Below are 27,961 nucleotides of genomic sequence, written 5' to 3'. Positions count from 1 at the left end.
AGAAAACTCTGTTTAACCATAACTTGAATGAAGCAAAAATAAAGAATCGGAATTTACTTAGGAAATTAACAATATGGCAACATAGTTGATGGTCAACACGACCTTCTGTGAAACTCAAATAAATTTGCACTGCAAATTATTCACTGCGCTGTTTTGTTTTCAGCATGATTATAATTTGCTTTACTGCTAAATAAATAAATTATAACCTTTTAATTTCATGTAACTTTGCATCATATAATCTTTTTAAGCTCTGCAATTTTGTTATGTTTTTAGAATGTGAATGAGCTGTATGTAAACAATTTTTTTCTTCAAAATTAGTTTATTATATTACATTTAGTCTAGATTTGAAATATTCTATTGTTTTCTTTTTAATATTTTAAAATGACAATAATCGTTTTGTTAAAACATTAATTTTTTTTTTTTTAGCTTATTATCATTTATTTCATCAGCTTGATTTACCTTTATATTTGTGTTGAAGGAATAAAAATGACTAATTAGAGACTATTTAAAGTTTAAATATTTATATTTGACGATTAAGTTTTTATTTAGTTATTAAGTATAAGTGTTATTAAGTTTTCATTTTTAATTGTTATGTAAACATTATCAAATTTCTAATTTATGTTATAGAACTAAATATTTTGTTACATATTGAATAATTATTTAACATTTCTATATTTTATTAGCGTATGGTAAAAAAATTTACTCTAAAATTTACTGGTTTTCATACAAATTTTGTTAACATTTATACTTTATTTGCCTGTAAAGTTTTAATAAAAATTTATCAACTTAGGAGAGTGTTCTGTAGATAGTGTTTGTTTGAAATCATAGAGAAAACTTCCTCCATTAGGTAATTTTTCATTCTGAAAAATTTTGATAACTAGAAAGAATCAGCTTCAAAGTTGAGCTTTTTAACTAATCTCACTTATTTACAATTAGGTAATTTAATAATTGCTTACTTCTATCATTTTGTGGATAACATAAATATTTATAAACTCATAATTGGAATACAGTGCAAAATTTGATAAAAAAAAAGTTTATTATAAATTCCACAAGTGAAACTAGAAAATGAACCTTGCTTTTAAATAAAATAAAATTAATGGTCAATAATGTATAATGCTATAAATGTTAATAATTCAGCTTTTTATTAATGAATTTTGAACTTGAATCTAACCTCAGAATATCTGAATAATAATAATAAGTTAAAAGTTGTTAAATTTTTAAAAATAAAGGTTCAATTTCATGTTCTAATAACTGATTATAACATTAATTTATTACTATATTTATTTATATCTGTAAAACTCCTTTTGAATGGGTTAAATTAAGTAAATTATAAATTTTTATTGTAAAACTTTCAATCAATATTAATTAAAATCAACTGATTCGAAAAATGACACCTATAATCAAATTAAATTTTTTTCTAGTAGAAAAAATTTAATAGTTAATATTATACTAAAATTGCAAATTATTTGTATATTACAAAGAATATATAATTCTTTTCTATTTGTAGATGGTTTTGATGATTTTAAATTTTTACTTAATGATTATTTCCTGATGGTTTTTTACTGGAATAAACAGGCAAAGATTTTGTTGCCTCAAAACTTTTTACCTAGATATTATATTCTTACCATTGATGAAATTTAAATCTTACTACTTTAGGTCAGCTTTTTAAATATAAATGAACTTGTATTATAATTTGTATATTTTTTAAAAATATTTATTCTTTTTATTTGGAGTTTTACAACTTGCTATAGGTTTATAAGTTTAGGTTTGCTTGAAAAAAATAGGATATAGACTTAATATACTTATCCATTTGCTAGGTACCGATCAACTTTCATGGTGAACCTTTTAATTTTATTAAATTTGATTCACACAAATTAAATGAATCATGTAGAAATTACCTGATCTCTTTACACAATCATAGCAAATGAATAAAATACTGAAAATAAATTATTGACTGTGCAAAGTAATTTGTAAATAAATTCTTTTACTTATATTTCTTGTAAATTGATTCACTTTTAGAACTCTTAGTTGTAGCTTCCCCACCCAGTGGAATGGCAGGCTATTTGAATAGGTCTTTATCATTGAGTCCAATTGAACCTGATCCTCCTAGCCTGCCTCTCGTGTCGAATGGAAACATGAAGCCCAATAACCCCACTTCACCTAGAATAGATCTTTCTGCTTCGCCACTCAAAATTTTTGGCTTGGCTAAAAAGAAGATAAATGATATATTTCAAGACATTGATGTTTATGTAGATGAAACTTCTAATTTTTTAAGAAGTAAGTAGATACATTTAAGAAAATGGCTTTTTTACTTTTTTTTAATTAAAATTATTGTTCTTTTAAGAAGTTTCAAAGCTTATCATGTAATATTTTTCTCTCTTATGAAATGATATGATGGACTTTGTTAATACAGTAAACTCTCCTTACTACGATATCCGATACAACAATAACTCCCTCTATTTTGATAATATTTCATGGTCCTAATGAACTTCCATATGAATTAATGTTATCCTCCTCTCAATATTAAGATATTCTCCAAAGCTGTAAACCCCTGTAAAACGATATATATATTTTTTTTTCAAATTTCAACCTCATTTTTTCTCTATCAATTATTGGTTTTCAAATAATGTAAAAAATCTTATTTTATCATCTTTTGCCATTTTTCCATTTTTTTCTGACATGAGAAGACTCACATCTGACCACTCCAAGAGCTTCCATTCTTAGAATTGCTTCCTTATCTCTTAAAAAGTTACAGATGTAACATTCTTATCTGATTTCATTTCCTTCGTGTTAAAAGCTGATCATGAGTCACAAATGACCACACACATCACATTAACACCTGAAAGAGAATTTTTTCCGAAGAGGGTGGGTAGAACACCATTCACAAACGTAAATCATCTTCTTACTTTGAACTCAATGCAAATTTTGTTGGTTACTTAACAATCAAAAAAATGAATAAATAAGCAAAAATATCTGATTATTTTCAATAAAAACAGTTTTCAGGTATGTTTGCTATCGTATTTTATTTCAATTGTTTTTAATATTTAACCATAATTAAGCTATCTGCAAATTAATTTTTTACATAGTAAATGTATATACATTTACAGTTAATACATATATAACATTAGAATGAAAAAAAAAATCTTATTGTGTCCTCAAAGTATGTAGGCCCTCGATATAACAATATATTTATTTGGTCCCAAAAATACTGTTATAGCGAGGTTTTACTGTATTATGCTTTTCTCCAAGTTTTATCTGTATTCTTAGTTTGCATCAATTAAAACATATATCGTATCAATGCCAAGTTCTTAATATGCGCACATATTTACATCATCAAATTTATAACTATTGTATTTGTTTGACTTTTTTTTTTTTTTTTTTTTTTTTTGTGGAATAATTTTGTTTCTACCTTGGCTTAATTTTATTTTTGGATCTATCTTCAAAATAGGTTTTGGTTTCTTACATTGTCTAATTTATATAACATTTACTAAGTTGTATGTTTTGCTGTTTCTATATACCTCTGCTACATTTATGCTGTGAGTATTTAATGAGATGAATATTAGATGTGTACTTTTATTAGTTACATTTTCATTGCTTCTCTGAATAATGTGTTGTGGTAGTATGTCTCTTTTAAAAAATAGTTTTGTTCACTTCATATTATTGCTAATTGTGATATAGAAATTTAATTACTAGCCTAAATTGACTTGATTAATTGTAGTTAACAACAAGATGTTTTGAGTATCTATCTAAAATTTTAATTTCTTAACAATTTTTCAAAATATGAGATTCCATATGAATAACATGTATTGCTGTAATAAAACTACTATTATTTTTATTTATCTAATGATGATAGCAGTTTCTATACTGAAAGTTTACTTAAGATTGCAAAAATATTTTTAAAAAAATTTCCAAGAATTTATATGTAGTATATTTTGCTTTTTTTTTTTACTTTGTAGTAACTCCATACTACACAATTGCTCTTTCATTTTTCATTTGCTATTTTTTTCTTTTTTCGGTTTTTTATAATCTTTTGCTTTAGGTTAGTTTTATTATTATTATTTTATATATATATATATATATATATATATATATTTTGAGCCAGCAGGTGCCGAACTGACAAGGTACTTGTCTGCGACTCAAGTTCCCTGTTGCCCTCAGGGTAACGTTAAATAAGCAACACTTCTGGTATCTTCCTTATTGAAGAACGTAATAGTTCAGTCCCAGTCATTAGGGGGGGAAAAAGCTATGTTTAGTATATTTCATCATATAGGCTATTAAAAGAAACTATGCTATTCCTATAAAAACTATCCTATGCTATCCTATCCTATGCTATTAAAAGGAACAGTTCTGACACTTAAATTAAGAAACATTGCATTATCATAACTAGAATTTAAAAAAGAAATTTCCTTTATAAAAATTTATGTATTTTGGATTGCTTTACTTTTGCTTAAATATTAATTTTAAGACTTAAATCTTTATTGATCTAATAAGTAATATTTAACATAACAGTATTAAGTTTAACTCAAAATAATATAAATATAGTGTATGTTTTTTTTCCCTAGCAATTTGTTTGGATAGTGACATCATTACTAAGAAACAAGCTGATGAGGTCCATGAACTAAAAGAAAAAATAAATGGCATTCAGGAAGTATTGGCTAGAAAACATATGAAAGTAGTGTTTTTTGGAAGGTGTGTTATTTATCCTAATTTCTTTGACTTAGAATGTTATCCTAATTTGTGAAAATATTTAAATACTAATTATATGGAATAATATATTAACTCTACTACTTTTGCTACTATTTTCTTTAAAAATGCAGTTCTTATTATATTCCTCTTGAATTTTTCAGATTTAATAATTCACTTTTTATTGTTGTTTAAACCAAAGGTTCTTAAAGTATGTGCTGAGGCATATCCAGGGTTAGAGGGGGGGGGGGCATAATCATGAGGTGAGTAATGCCTCTAGATGCCATTACTCTAAGACTAATAATGGTCAGATATCAGTTTCATGGCAGAGTTAATAGAGTTGTAGAAGTATAGTAGATTAATATTCTGTCCTAAGTTTATACATTGCTATTGCTAGTAATACATTAGTAAAACTTATTAAGTATGAGTTATATTAACTTTGTATATATTCTCACCACTTACTTCCATAGTTTCTATTTCATAGCCTTACCTTGTTTACTAATAATAAATAATTTACCATCAGCAAATATTATATTACTGGGATACCATGAGAGTTTTCAATCTTGTGAGGGTGCCATTGCATATAGAACTTTATGAAGCCCTGGTTTAAAGTATAGTTATTAAAAGATAATTACAATTTTTGCTTGTTACTTAATTGATGCATATCACTGTAAATATATTATAGGACAAGTAATGGAAAGAGTTCTGTCGTTAATGCTATGCTTCAAGATAAAATTCTTCCGAGTGGAATTGGACACACTACTAACTGTTTTGTGCAGGTAGAAGCAGCTAATGGATCAGAAGCTTATATAAAAACTGAAGACTCAGAAGAACATCAAAATCTCCAGGTAATCACAATTCATTAATTAAATGAATTTTTGTTGTACATTTCTTTTGATGAAAAAAATATTGTTTGTAAATATACACGAAATACATCTAAAAAGTTGAATTATGTATCTATAGGGAAAAAAAGTTTCATTGTTATTGATCTATTATATTTATCACCTGGTACAAAAAAGATTTTGTAATGTGCTATGGATTGGCTAATTTATTTTAACTTAACCTGCCATAGCTGCTCATTATATTGCTCTAAACCATTTCTAATGTTAGTTAACTAGAGATTGAGAGATTTGTCTGAGAAGAATTTTAAGCATACTTCTAGAATGACCCAATAAAACTTAATCTCATGGCGGTGGCTCAAGGGATAGCACGCTCTCTTCCTGGTGAGGTGGCCAGGTTCTATTATCAACGATGGCTGATTGATACGAATTTGGCTTCCAGCTTGCACCCAACTCAGCGCTGATGTAAGATATACGGGATGGTTGGCCATCATTCTAATAATAATCCCCTTGCTGTCTTGCTAATCATGGGAGGTTTTTGTGTTTTTTCTCTCCATGTACTGCAAATACTGGTTGGTTCAAACAAAATGTCCTCCACAAGTATTCTAAACATTTTATGTGTTTTGTTCTAAAAATTTGAATAAAGTAAACATTAAAATGTGCCACAGAATCAAAGAAAGAACTTGCAGCAAGTTTTTTTTCTTCAAGATTTTGATTTCTTATCTCACATTTAGAATGTTGGTCCTGGTGTATAATTGGACACTCTATTTTTGATTATGTGATAGAAAATATCTGGTATGTCAAGTGCATAAGTTGACTCCTAAAAAAAAAAAAAAAATGTGCAATTTTCTATTTTATTGTGAAGTCTTTTAAGATGTGGGATTTCGAATTATTTGAATGAGGGTGCCAAACCAGATACACCTGCCCAAACTCAATACTTCATGGTTTCTTATTGGTCTCTGTTACCTAAGCAGCATTGCCCTGAATCCAAGTTAATAGTATTTTGCAAATCAGAAAGATAAAAAATTTTCACCTCTCTCTATTTAGTGGCTCTCTAAAATAGTAAATAGACAGAGTGTGAAACTGGTATAGAAAAAATTGTGCATGAATTGTCTGCTTTGTGGATTCTTCAGTATTATAAAGTCAAGGTACAATTCGGTCAGCAGTTAGACCACCAATACAAGTGGGTGATCCAGTGAATTTCAGTTCTTGGGGTTATATGGCCAGCCTATTGCCTTTTTAAATGCTTAATTCGCTAAAATATATCCAGAACTTTTTATTGTTTCACTTAAGGCATTTTCTTGTAATTTTTAATAAACATTTTATATTTATGTATATACATGTAGATTACTAAAGCTGTTTTATTGGCATGAAATGAAAATTGATAAAAATTTAAAACAATTCTGTAAAAAAAATTTGTTAATTTTATGTTACATTGAAATTATTTTATTTGCAGTCAATATCCAATTTAGCCAATGCCCTGATGTCACCCAAATTTGGCGATAGCTCTTTAATAAGAGTGTATTGGCCGGCTGATCGTTGTCCTCTTTTAAGAAATGATGTTGTTTTAGTGGATAGGTAAATATTTTTGTTGTTAATTTCTTCTATTATTTTAAATGCTAAAAAGTAGCATTTTAAATGCTACTTTTTAAACTTCTAATATTTCCTGTGCTTTGGTTTATTTAGAAATAATAGGTTCTTAAAATGTGGGTTGGGTGACAATTTTTTTTTACCAAACTATTGCTTTATACTCTACAAAGTGTACCAATAATATTTTTTCTAATATTGCTTAAGTGGGAGATCAAGGATGTTGCGATGATTTTAAATGATTTGTTAGAAGAAAAAGAGAGGAGAAAGGGCATAATTTAGTTCCTAGAGAGAAGAATAAATTAAGTGTTTGGTGCCTAAGTATTTAGTCCAATCTAATGTTTGTTTCAACATATAAAAGTTTTGTGATAAAATTCTAAAATTAAGTTTTTTGATATTTGAAAGCATCACTTGTAATAAACAGTATGTGTTTAAGCATTTAGTTGAATTTAATATCTGCTTCTGTCTATCTTAAGTGTTTGTTGTGTAAACATATAAAAACCTTCTTCAATAATTGCTATAAGCAAATGTTAAAGTATAGTTTCTGTGCTCTTACTATGGCATTTACAAAATCTGGAGCTCCTTATATGCTATTATTTGCCAAACAGGTTGCAGTGATTAAGAAACTGGAAGGAAAAAAATCTCTTTTTTTTTAAATCTAATTTTACAAAGAAATTAAAAATTCCATCCAGTAAGTTAGTTCACATACAGGATAATTTCATTTAGTACATTGTTTGATTTAACAAAAAAGGAAGAAAAATAATGTAGCATTTTTTATTTATTTATTTATTATTTTTTTTTTTGATAAACTGAATGTGTTATATGTTTGATTGTGTAGATTTTCTTTATTTATCTCTTCTATCATAGAGAATGTTGCTAATTCCAAGTTTTAGAAAATTTGAAATTTTCTCCGGTCATTTTGACTTTGTATTGAACTTGTATGGGAATAACTTTCAATAAGAAAATAAATTTCTACTCTTTTTACTGAATTAAAAGGGCTTGTTGTCTAGTTTTTTTTAAATATTTAAGTAAGTCCTGTTTCTCTGAATATACATATTTTTCTTGTTTTTAAAATTTAGTAAGTGTATGTGAATTCTTTAAATTTCAGTCCTGGTATCGATATTGAACACCATATGGATGAATGGATTGATAAATATTGTGTTGATGCTGATGTATTTGTGCTTGTTGCAAATGCAGAGTCCACATTGATGGTTGCTGTAAGTTTAAAAATTTTATTTCATTTTTCGAATCTAAATTATAGGTCTTTGCTCATTTATAAATAATTTCTAATTGTCTGAAAATATGTTTTGGGAAAATTTTATTGGAAAACAATTTATTTTAACCTAATTTATGAAATTATGCAATTGTTTTTTCTTTCTTTCTATAATTGTTTTCTGATATTTTTATTTGTTAAAAATCCCCTTTCATTTGAATGTTAACCTTTTTTTTTAAAAAAAAAAACGAAATATGGCTGACTTTTATTTAGTTTATTTAAACATGACTCTGAGCTAGCAAGTAGAATTTTTAAAAAAATATCTATACATTGAAACCTGCAGGAAAGACCACCTCTGTGTAGTGACTTCTATTTACAACCACTTTTAAGAGGCACGGAATTTTTTTCATTGACTTTGTCTTGAAGAAAACCTGTAGAAGAGACCATTAAAACTTTTCCCAAGTGTCTGGAAAAACCTTCACTCTAATTGCGGAAAATATCAAAAACAGAAAACACGAGAAAATATCAAAACAAGAGATATTAACCAAACAAATTAGTTTATTCAAATGTATTCAAAATATTTGTGAGTGGCTCTTATTTAGAGAGCTCTTTTTCACAAAATCTGAAAGAGATCGACAACCTCATGTTGCAGTTAGAGTGCACTAAAGACTAGGCTGTCGATGATTCATATTTAAAATTGAAAGTTAAATTATATATATAAAAAAATTATTTTAGATAAAAACTTAGTATCTCAAGAAAGCAAACCTCTTCTTATTCTTTAAATATAGCTTATTTTTATTATATAAAACTAAATTCAAACTTAGACAAAAAAAATAATTGTTTATTTATTTAATTTATAAATTTGTTTTTACACATAATTATATCAGTTGGAGTAATTTTTATTGATGCTAAATTTGGTTCAGCGTTCCGGTTTTAACGACGCCAACACAAGTGGCATTTTCATACCAAGAAAATTATGCTAAGCAAAATCATTTGCAAAAAATCATGTACCTTCATTTACAACCATTTTTCTGTGAAACAGGGAGTGATTGCTCCTTAGAGGTTTCACTGTACTATGTTATTTCCAATCATAATCACAAGTGTTACATTTATGTTTAATAAGAATTTAAATTCTAATTATATTATTAGAATTTGAATTATTAAATTTGGATTTAATGATGTTTTAAATTCTATTTCTTATAATCTTTATAATTTATTTATTGTTTGCTATGCATATTTAAATTTTTCACTTAAAATTGAAGTTTTTTTCTTGCAACAATTCTTCTCATAAATCTACTTTGATTCCAGGAAAAACAATTTTTTCATAAAGTCAGTGAAAGATTATCGAAACCAAATATGTTTATTCTAAATAATCGATGGGATGCCTCTGCTTATGAGATAGAGTTCTTAGATAAAGTGAGTATTTTATTTATATATTTTTTTGTTTTGTAAATGTATTATGTTAAAAAATGAAACTTGGTGACAATATATCCTTATTTATTCAAACAAAATATGTTGCATTAATAATGTTATTAGCTAGAATTTAGTTATATTTTAAATTATGTATTTTTATTTTAAATGTAACTTTAATGTATCAAAATTCCTTAACTCAAAAATTTTATATTCTCCTGGAAATAGAGAAGAAACTTGCTGAAAGTTTTTTTTTTGTTTTGTTGAAAATAATAATAATTCTTAAAATTTTGTAATGAATGAAGTATTAACTGTTCCTTTGTAAAATATTTTTATTATACTGACATAATTTTTTAAAAAAAATACTCTATGAACAGTAAGTATAAAATATAGTGTTCTGTATAATTAAAATGGTATGCATGACGTAAAGTAAGGTGTCGTCAATAACATTATTAACATTTTAATTGAAAATATTTGTCTTCTCTTTGGCTAGTGGTTTTCACATATTATTTACCAGTATGTTAATACAATTAATTCTAATAACATTCCTGTGTGTTACACAGTTTAACATATTGTTTATTATATTCAATTACAATGCATGGACTTCGTAATAATTTTTTATGAATACTTACTGGATAGTTATCCACTAGTTTCGAATTGAGTGCTTGTTACATTTTTTCAATTTATGTCATTTTATACATTGTCATTTTATACATATTTCTTTCTTTTTCTTGTGATAAATTCAAGGCAATTTATCATGCACAAGCAGTGAAACAAGTGTTTTTATTGAGTGTTTTTGTGTTACTTTTCGTTTTATTAGGTTCGTAAGCAACATATGGACCGCAGTGTTAATTTTCTTGTTGATGAACTCAAAGTAGCTAACCGCTCACAAGCAGAGAATCGAGTGTTTTTTGTATCTGCAAAAGAAGTATTGCTTGCAAGATTAAAGCAACAGAAAGGAGAACCATTACATGGTAATGTTCACATTTATATTCACAATATTCTATAGATAAAATATAAATTCTCTATCCTCTCTGAACAATTTCCTTTCATATGCCATGTATGGTTTATTAAAAAAAGTAATTTCAGTATTTCTCACATTTTCTTTCAGTTATGAATGGTTAATAAAGGGCATCACCTTTTAAGCTATGGTTATTATTGTTTTTTAATATTCTTAAATAACAGTTAAAAATTCAAAAATTAAATTTGGGAATTTGTATTTATTTGTTATTTACTGTTGTTTCTTCCCCCTCCCTAAGTTTATTGATGAGTTTAACAAACATATTTATATTTAGGTTATAATGTTAATGGTTTAAGCTTTGAACATAATCCACACTTGATAGTAAATTACAGTAGTGAGGAGGGGGAATTACTAAATTTTTCTTCTTATTTTTTGATTTCTTGTCATATATAGATCTTAAAGCAGTTTCCCTAATGTATTTTTAAAAAATTACAGATAAAATAGATCCGGTATCCAGAAAACCGTGAAAAATTTTGCTCGGTTTTTCCGCCATTTTAAACTAGAACAATTATGAAAAAAGGCGGAAATTTGACTCATCCTTGAAATTGAGTAGAGGAAAATTTGGGGGAAGGGGGAAATTTTTCTCCCTGTTTGCCCTGAGAAATGTCATTTTCTTCCGTGACCTTGAAAATCTTTTGATCGAGAGAAGGGGCAGGAAAGGGATGAATGTTTTACTTTCTCCTATATGTCAGAAAGAATAGTTTTTCTGATAAGCTGCCGTCAATCAAACTCAAAGGAGTGGCATGCTGATTTTGTTTTCTCTTTCATTTACGAGGGGGTGGAGAAAATGCATTGCACACGCATATCAGTGAACATAAGATGAGAGAAAAAGAAAAATATATTCCCATACTTTACTATGAAAAAGTAAAATGGAAATACAAAAACGATTAAAATACGGCTACTTTTTATTCAATAATAATAAAGTAGGAATAAAGTTGAACTGAATTTAATCATTTAAGAAATAATCAGAATTTTGCAATTATAATTTAGTAAATTATTAACATAATAGGATGTGCTAGTAGGGGAAAAATGCAAAAGCTATCAATCTAGCTTTAAATGATTCCAAAAAGAGTTATAAAACATCTGTTAGAATCCAAATTTGAGAGGTTAATTTTTTTTTGTAACTCATTATTTAAAAAAGTGGATTAAATAAGAAGAAAAAAATTGCGAACATATAATTATAAACGTGACACTCCTTCTAAGAACATGTTTTAAAAAATAAAAGTTAAATAAAATAGTAAGTATGAATCTTTTTTTAAACTTGATTCCTGTTAAATTTAGAATCTGGGATGAAAATTCGGAAATTGTGTTGAAAATAGGACCCAACTTATTAAATATCAGATATTGCAGACATCCATTATAAATGAATAATTCAATTCACACAAAACTGTACAGCTATGTTTATTGAAGAAGATAAAACTTTAAATATAAAGAAAGAAAAGTACGCCCAACAGAACTAAACATAACTCTTACAAAGAAGAAACATAATCTATACAAAAACACCCACTTCCTTCTAGCCGAAACACAACAGGAAGTGACACAGCAAAGAAGAAAACACTGCCAATCTATTTGTTTACATTTTCCAACAAATTTATCAATGATATCCTCTGAAAGTAAAATAACAGATTCGTGAGCCCTGGGAATAGTCAGGAAAAACAAGATTTGAAAAAAAAAAAAAAGGTCAGTGAATTGTCAGGGGGAAAACTCAATTTCACCCCAAAACTGGGAATTGACATTGTCCGAGAATTCAACACTCAATCATTTTGGATTTGGCTCTTCCGTTTTTTGTAATATCGTTATTTGCGCTCGCGCAATAGGGGATTTAAAACAGTCCAATTTTTTTTCCCCAAGCCAATCATCTTCAAGATTCTTCTATTATTCTTAACCGTTTCTAAGTGTTGTCATTTGGATGTCCGAGTTAAGGAACTTGAAACTTCTGCCTCAAGGGTATTATTTTAAATCCCCTTTAGTAACTCAGTTTTTGTTATCCTTGATTTATTATGACAAATTGTTTTATAATTTCGGATAGTACATTATTTATTACGAACAAAATTTTTTTTAATTACCTATTATATTTATCTATTTGACATCTATTAGCAAAACAGTTTTATTTTTTTGAATAAATTCTGATTCTTTAGAAGTGCGGTATCATTTGCAAGTTTTTCTTGATGTAGAATCACATCTGCTTTCTGCATTTATAATTAATAATTTTCCGCTATTATTAATATGATTTTAATGATATTTCAGCTGGTGCTATTGCTGAGGGCTTTCAAGCTCGGTATTTTGAATTTCAAGAATTTGAGCGTAAATTTGAAGTGAGTAAAGTACACTATTTTTTTGAGAAAGCAATCCTATTTGCTTGAATTACACCTGTATATAAGTATAGAGTGGGTTACTAATATCTTGCGGTTTTACTTATTTATATGTTTATTTATTATAATAGTTGATGATTATTGGTTTTAATAATTATTATATTAATTAATATGAATAATTTACCATACCATTTTTATTAATAACAAACATTTAGGTAGTAAAGCCTCTTACTAGAAATGTCTTTCTTATGTGTAGAAACTTGTTATTTCTTTTTGATCATTAATTTCTATCCTTATTTATTATACCTTGTTAAAAATTCTATCCTTCGAAACAATTTAATAGAAAATTTCAGATCTGTGAGAAACCATTGAAAAATTGCATACCAATTAGTACCAGCTTTACTGTGAAAAATTTAATCTCGGCTCATGCCAAAAGGAAATGAAGCCTCTCTTACCATATTAATTAGATGGTGCTATTTTTATTGTAACCTCCAGCAATATTAAATTTGAAATTTTTATCAAAATCTATGCAATGTTTCCTGGAATAAAAAGTAATTCAAACATTTTAGTCCAATTTTTCCTCATACAATTATGTAATTTCTTAATGCATTTTTGATTTTCAATAAAGTTGTAAATTAATAAATAGTAAAAAATATCTCAATTGCTTTATATATATATATATATATATATATATATATATATATATATATATATATATATATATATATATATATATATATATATATATTTACAATAATTGAATCTTTTGGGACAACGTCTCATGCATTACTATGTGAGTAATTTAAGTTTTTAAAAAAAATCCAAACTTTATGAATTTTTTATAGCTGTTTTAAACTACTATGAATAATGTAAAAAACAATATGCAAAGCACAAATAAAATAATTACAACAATTTACACCCAATGACCTGTTTTTCATATATTGATTCTGTGTGTAAAGCACTTCTGAATTTTTACTAATTTATTGTACTTTTTACATTTGTGTATTTTTTTCTACTCCAGTATAAAGGTAATCCATATTTCTTCGGATATTATCTTAATACATATTATGTATATATAATTTATATACATGTATTTAAGTCAGTTTATAACTTATCCATATGTTTTTTTTTTAAACATTACTTTTGTTTCAGGAATGTCTGTCAAAATCAGCTGTAAAAACAAAATTTGAACAGCATACTCAGAGAGGAAAAAATATTACATCTGACTTACGCAAGCTAATGGATAGTGTTTATGAACAAGCTACTCAACTTAGGTGAATAAGCAAATATTTTTTGTAAATGGGGTGATTTTGGTGTTATTTTAAACTTTTATATGAAACATCTTTCAGAAAAGTCTCAAACATCTTAACATTTTTAATTTTACAATCTCTATTAGCTGAAGTAAATGTTTAGTGCATTCTTGTTTATCCCCCCTTTCTCATTAGTTGGTAAAATAGATGATTATCCTGTGACTTGAGGTTTCTTAAAATAAAATGTAGAGATGGAGCTTTCAGATAAACATAATATGTTAGATGTTTCAAATTATCATGTAGTCTTCTCACTCACTGTTCAGTGTTTTGTTATGGAAATAGAAAATACAAAACCAAATTTTTTATTATTATTATTTTTTTTTTTTAGATATTAAAACTTTAAGTTGTAGATATATTTTTTCAGAATATTTTCATTTATTCTATTGTTTTAAGAATTAAAATGCTTATTACCATGATTTATTTTTCAGTAATTTTTTAACCTTTTTTTTTTTTTTTTTTTTTTAAATTCATTTTAGCAAATTGTTTTAGACATGGCAACCTTATTTGCGATATCTTTTGAACATTGCAGAAAGTTTTATGTCAGTTGCTTGAAAGTTAAAAATGATTGTTCTACCTACTTAAAAATGTTTCTAAAAAGTCAACACATGTCAAAATATTGCTTATTTAAGTAATTTAAACTTTCGCTACTTGACTTTATAGACCTCCATTGCAACTATTTAATGAGCTTGTTAAGTTTTTTTTTTTTTTTTTACAGCTTCAAACTCACTTAAAAAATGAATAAATAAATTTATTGGGATTATGCAGATATTGTGTGTTTTTTTTATTGATTTTTTTTTAATTAACAAACCTACATCATTGAATTATTCAAGGTACTAATAACTTCAAGGCAATGATGAAAAATTTTTTTGAACATTCATTGAAAGAGTTAAAGTAAATTTGATTATAATAATAGTGTTAAAATTAATTAGCGGTACTTTTAAAACTACAGAAAATTATAATAAATTACCCTGTGTTGAATTAAACATTTATTCAAAACATCTACCCAGAGTAAAGTTTCCCTTGGATTTGAAGGAAGATTGTTTCTTGACTTTTATTTCAAGCCAGCTTGCTTGATCCATTTTTAAAATAATTTGCAAAATTGGAAACACATTTCACATTAGAAATTCGTAGCGTGTATAAAAAGAAATGAAATGAATAGTTGAGGATTATATTTAATTTTCTCGAACGAAATTCTATTTACAAAGTGCTCAGGTACTATTTCTCAGGTTTAACTTAATTTTTTTAAATAAATATTTAAAGAACCACATATACCATGGTATAAGTAGACTTTTTACTTGTAATAAATTCGGACAGTCAATGATCTTAAAATATCGATGCATTATAAACAGTGAAAAAGATATGAACAGTTTGACTTGACAAATTATCCCTTTAAGAAACTATTAACATATTATCTGCAATTAATTTTGCATTTTCTCTCATTGTATCTTGTTTACATATAAAGGTTTTGTTTTAGAAACAATACTTTAAATTACAATACTTTAAAAAATCAAGAAGAAAAAATTAGTTTATTTGTTCAAGAGTGTTTCAGAAAAAAATATAATACATAAAAACTTTTAAACTTCAGGTATTTTTTATTTAAACTTAACATATCATCGAACTAAAAATTTAAATATTACAGAACATCATTTGCAACATTATTTAGTGTTAGCAGTGTTGTCATACAGATCCTACTCTGCAATGGATTTTACTTCATCCTTATCTATTAAAAATTAAAAATAGTCAAAAAGAAAATAGTCTTCATCCCCATCTAAAGAATTCAAAATTCCATATTTTTAAAATATTTTATAATGATATTTAAATTCACGTGTCTAGTATTATTTGACACATGATGTCTATTGCAATAATAATCGACTTATGCACCCAACTCACTAAGTATTTACTATCTCGTAATCAAAAAATAAATAATTTGTGCTAAGTTGTTTATCTCCCAAGAATGTTAAAGGACTTATAACTGAGGGAAAAAAACTAGTAGTTCAAACTAATTTTGTCGCTAAAAACTTTAATTATATATATTTTTAAAATTTAGTTTATGTTATTGATTTATTTTACTTAACATCGCATAGCATATCTAATCCTTATCCTTAATATTTCTATCTCTTAATAGGACTCAGAAATTATCCCTGAGGAAGGAGCAATATGAACGTTTAGACTTCACTCAACAGCAGCTCAATATACTGACTCAAGAAGTGAAACATGAAATCTGCAACATATGCGAAGTAGTTGAGAAAAAAGTGGCTGCTGCTTTAAGTGAAGAAATCAGGAGGTTAAATGTTCATGTTGACGAGTTCGAGCGTCCTTTCCACTCCGACAGCCTGGTCCTCAGTGTCTATAAAAAAGAGCTGAACAGTCACGTAGAACAAGGGTTGAGTAGTAACCTGAGGGGTAGACTCTCTAGTCAGATTCAAATGCTAGTCGAAAGCTCTCAAAAAGACATGATCGATCGGATGTCTTCACTGATACCTCCGGAACACCGGCCTAAAATGGTGAATGTCTTACCTCGACATAACTTTGAGGTTCTCTATCGAATCAACTGTGATAGCCTGTGCTCTGATTTCCAGGAAGACTTGGAATTTAGATTTTCATTTGGGTTAGTAAACATAATCAAATGTTTCCTCGGCCCACGTGAGTCTAAAAAGGTTCTTGGGAAGTCAGTGGAGTCCGTAAGTGTTTCTCCCTGTTATTATTTTTTTATGGGCTTGTTATTTTTTGTAGCTATTTAGATTTTTTAATAATAGTAATTCTTTACTGTCTGGTTAAGAAGACGCTACACCAGGAAAGAAACTTTTTATTGCTAATTCTCTTTCACCTTCATAAGTAATTAAAAATTTAAAAGTATAGAGAAAGGAGTTCAGGCAAATCTTGAGTAAGCCATGAACTTATAAATACTAAATGGAAATTTTCAAAAATGAAAGCAAAGTAGGAGAGGTTAACTTAGGATTATGTGATGAGGAAATTCTCTTTCAATAATTTGTTTGCATTTTAAAATTTTTTTTTCAATAGTTGAAACTTCATGGCTTACTCTAGACAGACTAGGATAAAATAAAAAGCTTTGTGCGGACGCAAAATCTCAACTAAGAAAATTTTTGCATGCATTGTACAAATCTTGTAACGAGTTTCAACCCTTTTGTCACCACCTCATTTTGGTGAAATTTGTTTGAAAACCACAGTTTTTTTTTTTTTTTTTTTAAATGTTTCATTTTTATAGAACTTTATATTGATTTATAAACATATGGATGAGTTTGGTAGGAAAAAGTTGAAAATAGAAATCAAAAAATGTCAAGGGCAAAAAAACACTTTTTAAATAATTGAAAAAATGTTTCTTGAAATTTGATGAAGAAATAGGAAGGCTAAAGACCGTTATTCTCAGCAACAGGCTAAGCGTACATTTATTAAAACTTATTAACGGAGGTATGTGCAATAAATTAAATATGTTCCTAAAAGAATTTTTCTACATCTATTTTATTATTTTAAATTCTTCTTAGTTTTTATATATTTGACTTAAGTCATCAAAATATTTTATATTCTAGGTACCGTGGCCTGTTCCTAGCACCCCACAAACTCCAAGCAATGAGATGAGACACGTTACCCCATCTCCAGAATACCTTGCCCTACTCCAAAAGCTGGCTTTTGCTTCACCATCATCACAGACAACTGTTGGAGTTTTGGCTGTTGGCGGATTTGTAAGTAACCAAATGGTTTTTTTTTTCTTTCTTTCTCTTTCTTTCCCCTAGTAAATTCAAATTCAGTTTTATAAGTTAACCCCTTGTATGAGTATGTAGTTTCTACTTAACTTGGCATAGCTATTTTTCCTTTTCGATCTCAAAAGTTAACAGTTCTTAGCTGTTTCTTGATGGTTGTTAACATGGCAGAGATCTTAAATCTAGAGACAAAATTGCACTAAAATGCTGTAGCTCTTTGATTTTTATCATTTGATATCATAGGTAGATAATTGTCTAAATATTTATTGCATCATACTGAAGAAACCTAATTTTAAATCAGCTATAAATTTTATGGTGTTGTAATTTTTTTTTCCTTTTAAAAGAATAAGATGATAGTATATATCTTATACAATAAAATTATAATTATTATTATTTTTTACGGTAAACTCCCCATTTTTCTTGGGTGGATTATCCGCTTAACAAATCATCTGTGCTTTATTGTTTTTTTTTTTTTTTTTTTTTTTTTTTTTTTTTTGAAATGATAAACAGCATAGCATTTAAAATTGAAAATGTATAAATTCATAAAGATGTAACTATTTTAAGAGTTTTGAGAACAAGATAGTATCAAACATTCATGTTCGTAGCCCTGTTGTTTACAATTATGACCCGGTCAACATTTAAACATTACAGCTTCGAGTGCAATTCCTAAGTAAAAACGCATTGAAAGGATGAAAATGGTAAGGCATTCATAAAGTGCAAAAGGCAACGTGAGTCATGTTATAGCTGTCGAACTACAAATGCAGGATAAAGTTCAATAAATAGATTGTCACTGATCAAAGCAGTATCCTCTTCTGGATTGTATTGTTACTATTCAAAGCAATGATATTGATAGCAAGTAAAGAAACTTAGTTTTTTCCCTCTTGCTTTCATATGATGAATGGGAATGGATTATCTTCAGTCATTTATTTAATCAACATATAACACATTCTTGGAACACTTATCAGTTATATAACTGACAACTAACAAATGAATATGGTCCCCACACAACCCCTGATACTCTTATACACCTGATGGAAAAAATGAATCAATGGTGTGAAATTTATGGACCATAATCATGATTTCAGAATTGTTGTCAGTTGTTTATTTTTAGTTTTGTTACTGATAAGAGTTTCTAAAAATCATGTATGCATAGTAACTCTTTATAAGAAGTAATTGAGGTTTTTCGAACAGTTTTTTGCGTTCTTTTTCAGTAGTGTATGAACTTCCAAGTTAAGTCTGCTTGTGCCTGTTTTATTTCAGTCTCCTGTCTTTCCAACACCAAGAAACAAAAAGAGTTCATAGGCTTTTTCATACAGCGATAATGAAAAAATGTAAAAGAAGAAAATGTGAAGAAAACTGCTGATAATAGATAATAAAAGATATTAAAATGTATAATTTGTATTAAAAGAATTTATGTGTGTCCTTTATAACAGGGTTGCCTCTCCACAGGGAAAACCTGGAAAATACAGGGAATTTAAAAATCACCCAAAATAACAGGGAAAATGTAGGGAATTTCGATTTTTTCATTACAAACTGGGAAAATACAGGGAATTTTATTTCTTATTTTTGTCTTCTAAAAAATGGTGACCACTCAAAGCTTCATGTATGGGATACTTAACCATGATATTTCAGCTATACTAAACTATTTCATTTACTATAGCATTATTTAAGTATGTTCAGCTTTTTTTTCCAGCAATTAAAACTAATAAATATAGTTAGCCCAATATAGCTCACACAAGAACACAGTAATTGTTGTTTCCTCTTAATATATTGAGTATAATATGTACAGGGAATTTTTTTTTCTAGATTTGAGTGGCAACCCTGTATAAGCGTTTTGCGAATTATTCACAAATTCGCTTATACACGCTAGGTGGCCCACTCATTTTCGCAGATAATCGAGAGTTTACGGTATTTATATTTTATTTTTGAAGGAATTCTTGATCTATCTACAAAAAAAATATCTTTGAGTGTAGGAATTTTTCATGAAATATTTGAACATTTTGAATTGACATTTAGAACCGTATTTCAGAATTTATTGTTTTAATTAGCTTATTTTCCCAGAATTTATTGAAATAATTATAAATTCTAACTTTTTAGACATATCCTCTAGTTTTCTGATCATATTTTGCAAAATGCAAAGGTAATTTTGAACTGCAGATAAAAGGTTGGACACCCAATTTTTAATCCATATTTTAAAGGAATAACACTGAGAGAAATGGTATATTGACATTTTACCATGTTTAAATGCTGTAAAAAATGCTGCTTTGTAATTGCTGCATTTTGTAAGGAAATTATTTGACAATAAGTTTTAGTCACCAAATGCATTTTTCCAATTTTTTTAGTAAAATCTAAGTTCTATTTTCTTTGAGTTATAACAGATAGTTAAAATTAAATTAGTATTGTAGAATTTATTAGATATTGTAAAAGTTGTAATATATTATTTCAATCCTCTTATGTAGTTGATAAAAACTGTTGGCTGGAGAGTTATCTTTGCTGGTTTTGGCATCTATGGGTTATTATATGCATATGAGAGATTATCATGGACTAATAAAGCTAGAGAAAGAACATTTAAAAAGCAATATGTTGGTCACACAACTAGGAAACTTAAGCTTATCTTAGACCTTACTTGTACCAACTGTAGCCACCAAGTTCAACAGTAAGTTATGTTAATTTTTCTGCATTGGTTATTTTTGTAATAAAATTAGATTTCTAATTAAGCATGCTTAGTTAGAAAATTGTATGTTACTGAATGATTTCTTATATTAACGGTCATAATAAAATTCATATGGAACACATTTAAATAGATTGGCTGTCACAGTTCTTCGGAAACTGTTGTTTTGGTTTTTCTTTGTAGATATGAAACTTACATTTCAGTTATGCTGATTTTAATGAAGTTGAAAATATTTTAAATTAATTATTTTGTTTGTGTTTTGAATTATATTTGTATTTTTAGATTTGAAATCCATTAAAAGATCATTGGACTCATGCTACATGATATTTTAAATCACATAAAGACAAGCCTTTTAAATTAATAATATAAGAAATTAAATTGATAATGACATATAAGACATAACAATTATATTTCAAATAAATTCCTTAAAATAAATATATTTAGCAAAATATTAATTCCAATTTAATGTTTTTTTATTTTAGAATTTTATTCTTCTAAAAATTTGAAATTCAAAAAATCTAATATATAAATTTAGATCAGAAATACAATCAGATACTTTTGAGTATTTATTTTTCTAGTCTGTAGTTTTTTTAATTCAGTTTTATAGGGTGACCAAAATAAAATCAAACCTGAAAATTTAAGTTAAGTTAAATATAAATTATCCTTGATATTATGAATGCATTATATATCGCTTTTATTTTGGCCACTCAGGCACACAAATACAACATGTGCCAGAATTTAGTTTGTCTTATACAATAAAAAAAATTACAAAATGTAGCATTTATTCGAATCAACTTTATTTTTAAAACAAAGGCTCCTCGTATTTGACCACTACAGTTTCTTCTTAAAATTGTTATCTATAATCCCTATGTGGCTTAAAAATTTTCTGTTTTTTCTTTTAAATATATATTTGACTTGAAGTATGTTTCAAATTTTTATATTTATTTTAAATTCTATATTTATTTTATTCCATCCTTTATTTATTTTGAATTTGCTCTTACACTTTGCACTTTTTATGCAATTTTATTTTTGCAGAGAACTGTCCAGCACTTTTGCTCGATTGTGTCATCTAGTTGATGAAGTTGTTAGTGATATGCAGAATGAAATAGGCTTACTTGATCAAGACACACAGAAATTAGATGAATCAAGTAGTGCTTCTAGGATTCTTAGGTAAGACAATTTTAAACTTCTTTCCTTTAATGCAGTGACTTCTTTGTTATTGAAATTCCGCCTATACATTTTTCAATTTCTGCTGCCTTTGGTGCTTTCAGACCTGATTTGCTGTAAGTAACATATTTCTTTCAAACTAAATCCTGGATTTAAAAATTTAATGTCTGTAGTTTCTTTTTATGATCTATAGCAGAAGTTTTCAACCATGTGGATGAAGGGATTCAGCTTTCAGGAAAAAAGTTCGTTGGAGGAAAACCAATCAGCTTAACTATGCATGTTGCAATCAAAAAGAAGCAGTGAAAATAATAATTAGCTAATAAACTTGTTTGAGTTTATGTGTTTATTTTTATATTTTATCTTGCTTCTCGTGTCACTCCGTCGAAAAAATTCATAATTATGACCGAAATTGATTTAGAAAGTTGTAAGCTGATTTTAATGTGTTTTTATTTGTTTAAGCCTGATAACATTTTGTACATTTCTGTTTTACTTTAGATAAGGTTTCTGTAAATGCAAAATATTATTGAATATTTATAAAATTTTAATTTATGAAATTGAACCAATCTTTGCAAGAATTTAAACAACTACATACAGAGTCTTTCATAATGACTTCCCTTAGTAAATATTACGTTAGTCAGAATAAGAATTTCTAAAATGTTTTGATTTTTAGAATCTTTGATAAAAATGAAATTTTAAAAAGAAGTGCACACTAGGGATGATAATTTAATATTTAAGTGAGGTAGATACACACAAAAATGCTGCTAAAATATGCTGATTAGAAAGAAAGAATGGAAACTTTGAAATTAATTTGCTTGTCAGATGCAACTTGAAATTGTTTCTTATTATAGTCTTTTAATTTTTCCTTGTTTTCTCTGACAAATCTAACTGGTGTTAGATGTTTTAAATCCGATCTTCCTTAGTAGCAAGTTGGCAATATTCAATAATATTTTATTAGTTTGTCTTTTTTTGTCTTTTTTTCACTTAAATACTAATTTGGGACCTTTAATGTCTGTACTTGTTTGATTTCATTTTTGACTGAAAATTCTAGAAAAATATATTTTAATAACAGTCATTTCATATGAAGTAAGAAAAAAAACTCATCAAAACTTACTGACAACGGTTATTTAAAAGAAATCTATATTTTCTCTGTTGAGTGTTAGCAAGCATAACACATGGATCAATAAGTTCCGAGACTAACCCAGAGATGGCGCTCGTAGTAAACCAGTTACCAAGTCTTTCTAGAGTACTAACCTTTGCTTGAAACGTGTCAAAATTTTAAGTCGATCGGACCAGAAACAGCTGAGTTATCGAGGTTGGAGTAAAGTCCTTTTGTAGTTTGTTTAAAAAATGGAAAAAACAGAGTTTCGTGTTCTGATAAAACATTGTTTTTTAATGGGTAAAAACACCGTGCAAGCGAAACAATGGATTGACAAATGTTACCCGGACTCTTGTCCATCAAAAGCAACGATTTATCGGTGGTTTGCCGAGTTTAAACGTGGTCGTATCGACACAAATGACGCGGAACGCTCGGGTAGACCTGTGGAAGCCGTTACACCGGAAAATGTGAGTGAAGTGACAAAAATTATAATGAAAGATCGTAAAGTGAAGCTTCGTGAGATTGCTGAGATGACACAGATATCATATGGAAGTGTATTTACTATCCTTCATGAAAAATTGAGCATGAAAAAGGTTTTTTCCAAGTGGGTGCCGCGATTGCTTTCGATGGAACAAAAACAGCAACGAGTCGATGATTCAGAAAGCTGTTTATTGCTATTTACACACACACACACACTATTTGCACATGCAGAGAAAAAAAATCCTTTTTCACCAAGACAATGCACCCTGCCACAAGTCGATGAAAACAATGGCAAAATTGAACGAATTGGGCTTTGATCTGCTTCCCCACCCCCCATACTCGCCAGATTTAGCCCCCAGTGACTACTGGCTCTTTGCTGATCTTAAAAAAGTGCTCCAGGGAAAAAGATTTGGCTCAAATGAGGAGGTCATCGCTGAAACTGAAGCTTATTTTGAAGCGAAAGATAATTTTTTTTATAAACATGGTATTGAAAAATTGGAAAAGCGTTGGAACGATTGTATCACCCTAAAAGGTGATTATGTTGATGAATAAAAAAAAAAATTGCAAAAAAATGTTGTTTTCATTGTTAGTCTCGGGACTTATTGATCCATGTGTTAGTTATTAAAAAAAATCAGTACAACATGAATTATTAAAGTTTATTCTTATAAAATGTAACTCTGCTTTTATTCAATGTATTTATTTACATGTTTCGCGGCTGAATTTAGGAAGCAGAGAATGTATTTTTCAAGTTTCAATGCGGAAAGTTGAATCCCAGATAAAATGCTAAAATGGGCTATATTGGGCCTAAATCAAATGAGATTACACACTCAAAATAAAAATATTTGCATTATATTTACTATATGGAAAAGTTTGCTATATTAAATTTAAAAAAAGAAAGATAAAGATAATTTATGAAATTCATGTTTACTTGAAGTAAGCAAACTTCTTTTAGACTTAAGAAAAATTGTGGAATCATTTATTTGCAATGGTGTTAATGATAAAAATAAATTGAGAACCACTGTTATAGATCATTGTTCAATATACAATCACATGTAATTTAACAAAATTGCAATAAATAATATAAATAAATATATTTCAATCTAAAAAAGGTTTTAATGAATTTATTTGTTTAATCAAAAATTTGCAATTTGAAAGGGAGGGCGATAATTATTTTAATTTTTCAATTAAGAAAGACTTTTTTAAAATAATTTTCTCCATTTAGTTTTATTTGAATTTTAGGCAGGTGCTTCATTGCATACTTATTTTTCTCGTGTTTTTTCCAATCATTTGTAGTTTAACTTATTGTTGATAAGTTAAACGCATCTATAAATAATTATAATTTTTTTCATTCTTTTCTAACAGTATTTATGAAACTAAATAAAAAATATGTGGTCTTACTTCTGTAAATGGAATTTCATATGATTTTTTTTTTTTTTTTTTTTTTTTTTTTTTTTTTTTAAATTTGAAGTTTTTTTATTGGGATGGAAGTTTTTCCCTTAAAAAACCTGAAAACTTTTTGCAAACAGAATTAATTAAAATATCTTAAACCAACCTCTACATGAACAAAATATATGATCTATGAAAATAGCTATACATACCTAACAAAAAATTTTTACCAAAATTAATTATTATAATTTTAAATTAAATATAAATTACAAAATATTTTGCACAAATAAGAGTTGTGACAAAATAAAGGGGAAAAAACCATTTATTAAAATTCACACAAAAGTATAAAAAATTAAGAACACAGAATCTTCAAAATATCATAATACAATTTGTATAACCAATTTTAGAATAATATTATATAACCTGTTAATGTTTAACTGCATTGTTTTTATTAGACTACGTTCTTGAACCCCTTCTAAATTTTGGGAAAAGCCCGATTTCTCTGATTTTGTTAGTTCCCCAAGAAAATTTTCACCTCTGATTTTTAAAACTTATCATAATGCTGTTCTAATCACAATTGAATATAGCAAATTTATCTAATTTTTTTTCCATCATTTTTATTTATTTACATTTTAAATTTATAACTCTTTTCGAAATTTAATCTTAATAAAGTGTCTTGAATATTTTGTCAGAATTTTGTCGATTGTTATATTGAAAATTTTCTGCAAATGATGCAAATAAAAAATACCTCCCTCTTAGTCTTTTGCGTTAGTAAAATTAAATTTTTTTTTCACTTAATAAAAAAGTGCAATAAAAACTGTAAACGTACTAAAAATATCCCACTGTATTAGTGAAATTTTTAGTGAGATGAGTTGAAAATTATCCGGGCTCGATGATGATTCAATTGAATCCATAAGACTTAATTTAGCCATATATGAGTTGTATATGTTTCAATTACTTAAGAAGTTTTAACTTAATCGAAAATGTTCTCAAATAGGCATGGTGATGAATTGTGTAAAAATGAAAATTATATTTTAAAAGTTTCACTGATGTTGCCTCTTAAGAATGACGAACTCTAAATAATAACTATGACCATCGTAATTTAATTGAAGGGCTTGAGACAAAATAATCATAGTTCACATCACCACAGTTTACAAAAGCATCACCACTTACTTCTATTATTTTAAATAGGTTTAGTGTCATTTTTCAGTAGTATCTCTAGTCTCTAATATGACTTAAACTATTAAAACAAAAATAATTTCTCATTTCAATAAGCAAAGAGTTTGCCTTCTAAATATTCTTTTCTTCTATTTTTAGGAACAAAGCTGATTATCTATACAGTGAATTGGAAACTTTTACAGCACAGTACCTGCAATATGACCAGTGATTAATGATCTAGTTGTAAAAACTTTATGATGATATTAGAAATATTATTTATGTAGAAACCAAGCATAACTATATTTGTTTAAAACTTAGTTACTTCCTAGTGATATGCACTTTATTTTTTAAAAATAAGAATTTCTTCATAGCTGGTTTTCTTCCTTTTTTTTTCTTCTCGTGAACTTTTAAGATGAAAAAAGAGCATGGAACCTTTTACTATTGCAACATTTAATTGATATTTCTTTTTTGAAATCAGTTGTTTGAATATTTTTTATGTATACTTAGCAATCATTTCAAATGCTTGTTTTTGTTAAATAACTACATTCTACTAATAACTACAAACTGTTTACAATATTTGTGTTTAATCTACCCATAAACTTCTCATTCTCTTGTGTGAATATTTTAAATACGTAATGCATGTTTTTTAAAATGTTGATTTTATTTTTAGGTTCTTTTTCTACTTTTTTTTTTAATTGCATGATTATTTAAACAAAAATCAAACATATGAAATACATATTTATATAACCTTCTGTTACTTATAAATTTTGCCTGAATGTGTTTTTCTGTTTATTGTAATGTGTTATACTCTCAAAGAATTTATGAAACAGATTGCTTAAAAAACTTGCTGATTCTGATGTCATATTCGTTTCGAAATTTGAATTAAATAACTTATAATGAAGGTTGATCTTACTAATATTATTTAAAATGTAATTAATGAATATGCCATGCTATTGATATGGAAGTAATAAAACACTTATATTTATGTTTATTGCATAGTTGTTGTCATTCATTTTATTAACTGCAAATTCTATTAATTTGCAAATAATGTATTTATAATATTTATTCCCTTTTAACTGTTAAGTTCTTTAGCCAAATATCCTCATTTAATAATACAAAAAAAAGCATTCTCTGTTTTACAGAAATGTTAAAGTCAATTTGAAGCAAAGTGGTTTAAAAGGCATATGAAGCAACGATTGATGACTGCTTATAAGTAAAAAGGAACCTTTTTTAAACTTAGTGATCTGAGTTTGAGGGCCTTTTTGTTCTTAGTATTTATTCTATTCTAGAGCAATTAAGTTAGTTCTAAACAGTTCACCCTTGTACTATTCAAGTCCAAAAAATTTGCAAGATTATTACTCAAAACTAAGCACATAACCCATGAAAACTTTTATGGTACTAATTTCATGGAGTTAACCATAAATTAGTGGATACTTATCCATTGCCTGGGTACCAGAAGAAACTTTCTGTACCTAAATGGTCGTCAAGTATTAAAAAGATTTCTTATGATTCCTTAAGAACTATCTTTTTTTAAAAAATAAATTTGATTTTAGAAATGTTGTTATTCAAGTGCTAAAATTTAAATAAAATACCAAATAAATCACTTTAGTCAAATAAATATGATATACTGATGTTGAAGTGACACATTAATCATGAACTTTGGTGATTTTAGCCAAGCTTTTTTTCTCTAACATAGGGGTGCACAACCTGCGGCCCACGGGCCAAATGCGGCCCGCGAGAGCTTCTAAACACAATATTATTTTTTTTTAAATGGCAATTTTTAATCGCACTTTTAAGTCATCACATTTTGACACAATCAATTTTAACAGATTCTTTAGTAAATGTACGTTTAACGCGCTTTCTTTAAGCTGATTTTATAGTAAATATAAGATTTTTTTCAAAACAGTTA

General features: G+C 27.3%; 1 protein-coding gene across 2 annotated transcripts; it reads left to right on the top strand.

Moving 5' to 3' along the window:
- Positions 1 to 48: 48 nt before the first annotated feature.
- On the top strand, positions 49 to 27,043 carry Marf (Mitochondrial assembly regulatory factor). Of its 2 annotated transcripts, XM_043045186.3 has the most exons (16): positions 56 to 287; positions 791 to 847; positions 2,020 to 2,277; positions 4,563 to 4,689; positions 5,369 to 5,531; positions 6,979 to 7,100; positions 8,218 to 8,326; positions 9,631 to 9,738; positions 10,553 to 10,706; positions 13,001 to 13,068; positions 14,218 to 14,339; positions 16,501 to 17,056; positions 17,924 to 18,076; positions 20,554 to 20,750; positions 21,801 to 21,935; positions 26,212 to 27,043. In XM_043045186.3, exons 3-16 carry the CDS (start codon positions 2,052 to 2,054, stop codon positions 26,279 to 26,281), a joined length of 2,310 nt encoding a protein of 769 aa, XP_042901120.1. In that variant the 5' UTR covers positions 56 to 287; positions 791 to 847; positions 2,020 to 2,051; the 3' UTR covers positions 26,282 to 27,043. The 2 variants fall into 2 exon arrangements, with proteins under 2 accessions (XP_042901071.1, XP_042901120.1); XM_043045137.3 differs by lacking the exon at positions 791 to 847 and having other exon boundaries at positions 49 to 287.
- The last annotated feature ends 918 nt before the right edge of the window (positions 27,044 to 27,961 follow it).

The sequence above is a fragment of the Parasteatoda tepidariorum genome, chromosome 6 (genome assembly GCF_982258835.1).
Source record: "Parasteatoda tepidariorum strain Cologne lab strain chromosome 6, Ptep-v5.0, whole genome shotgun sequence".
Taxonomy (NCBI): Eukaryota; Metazoa; Arthropoda; class Arachnida; order Araneae; family Theridiidae; genus Parasteatoda; species Parasteatoda tepidariorum.
Note: the sequence above shows the minus strand (reverse complement) of the source record. Positions and strands in the feature narration are given on the sequence as shown.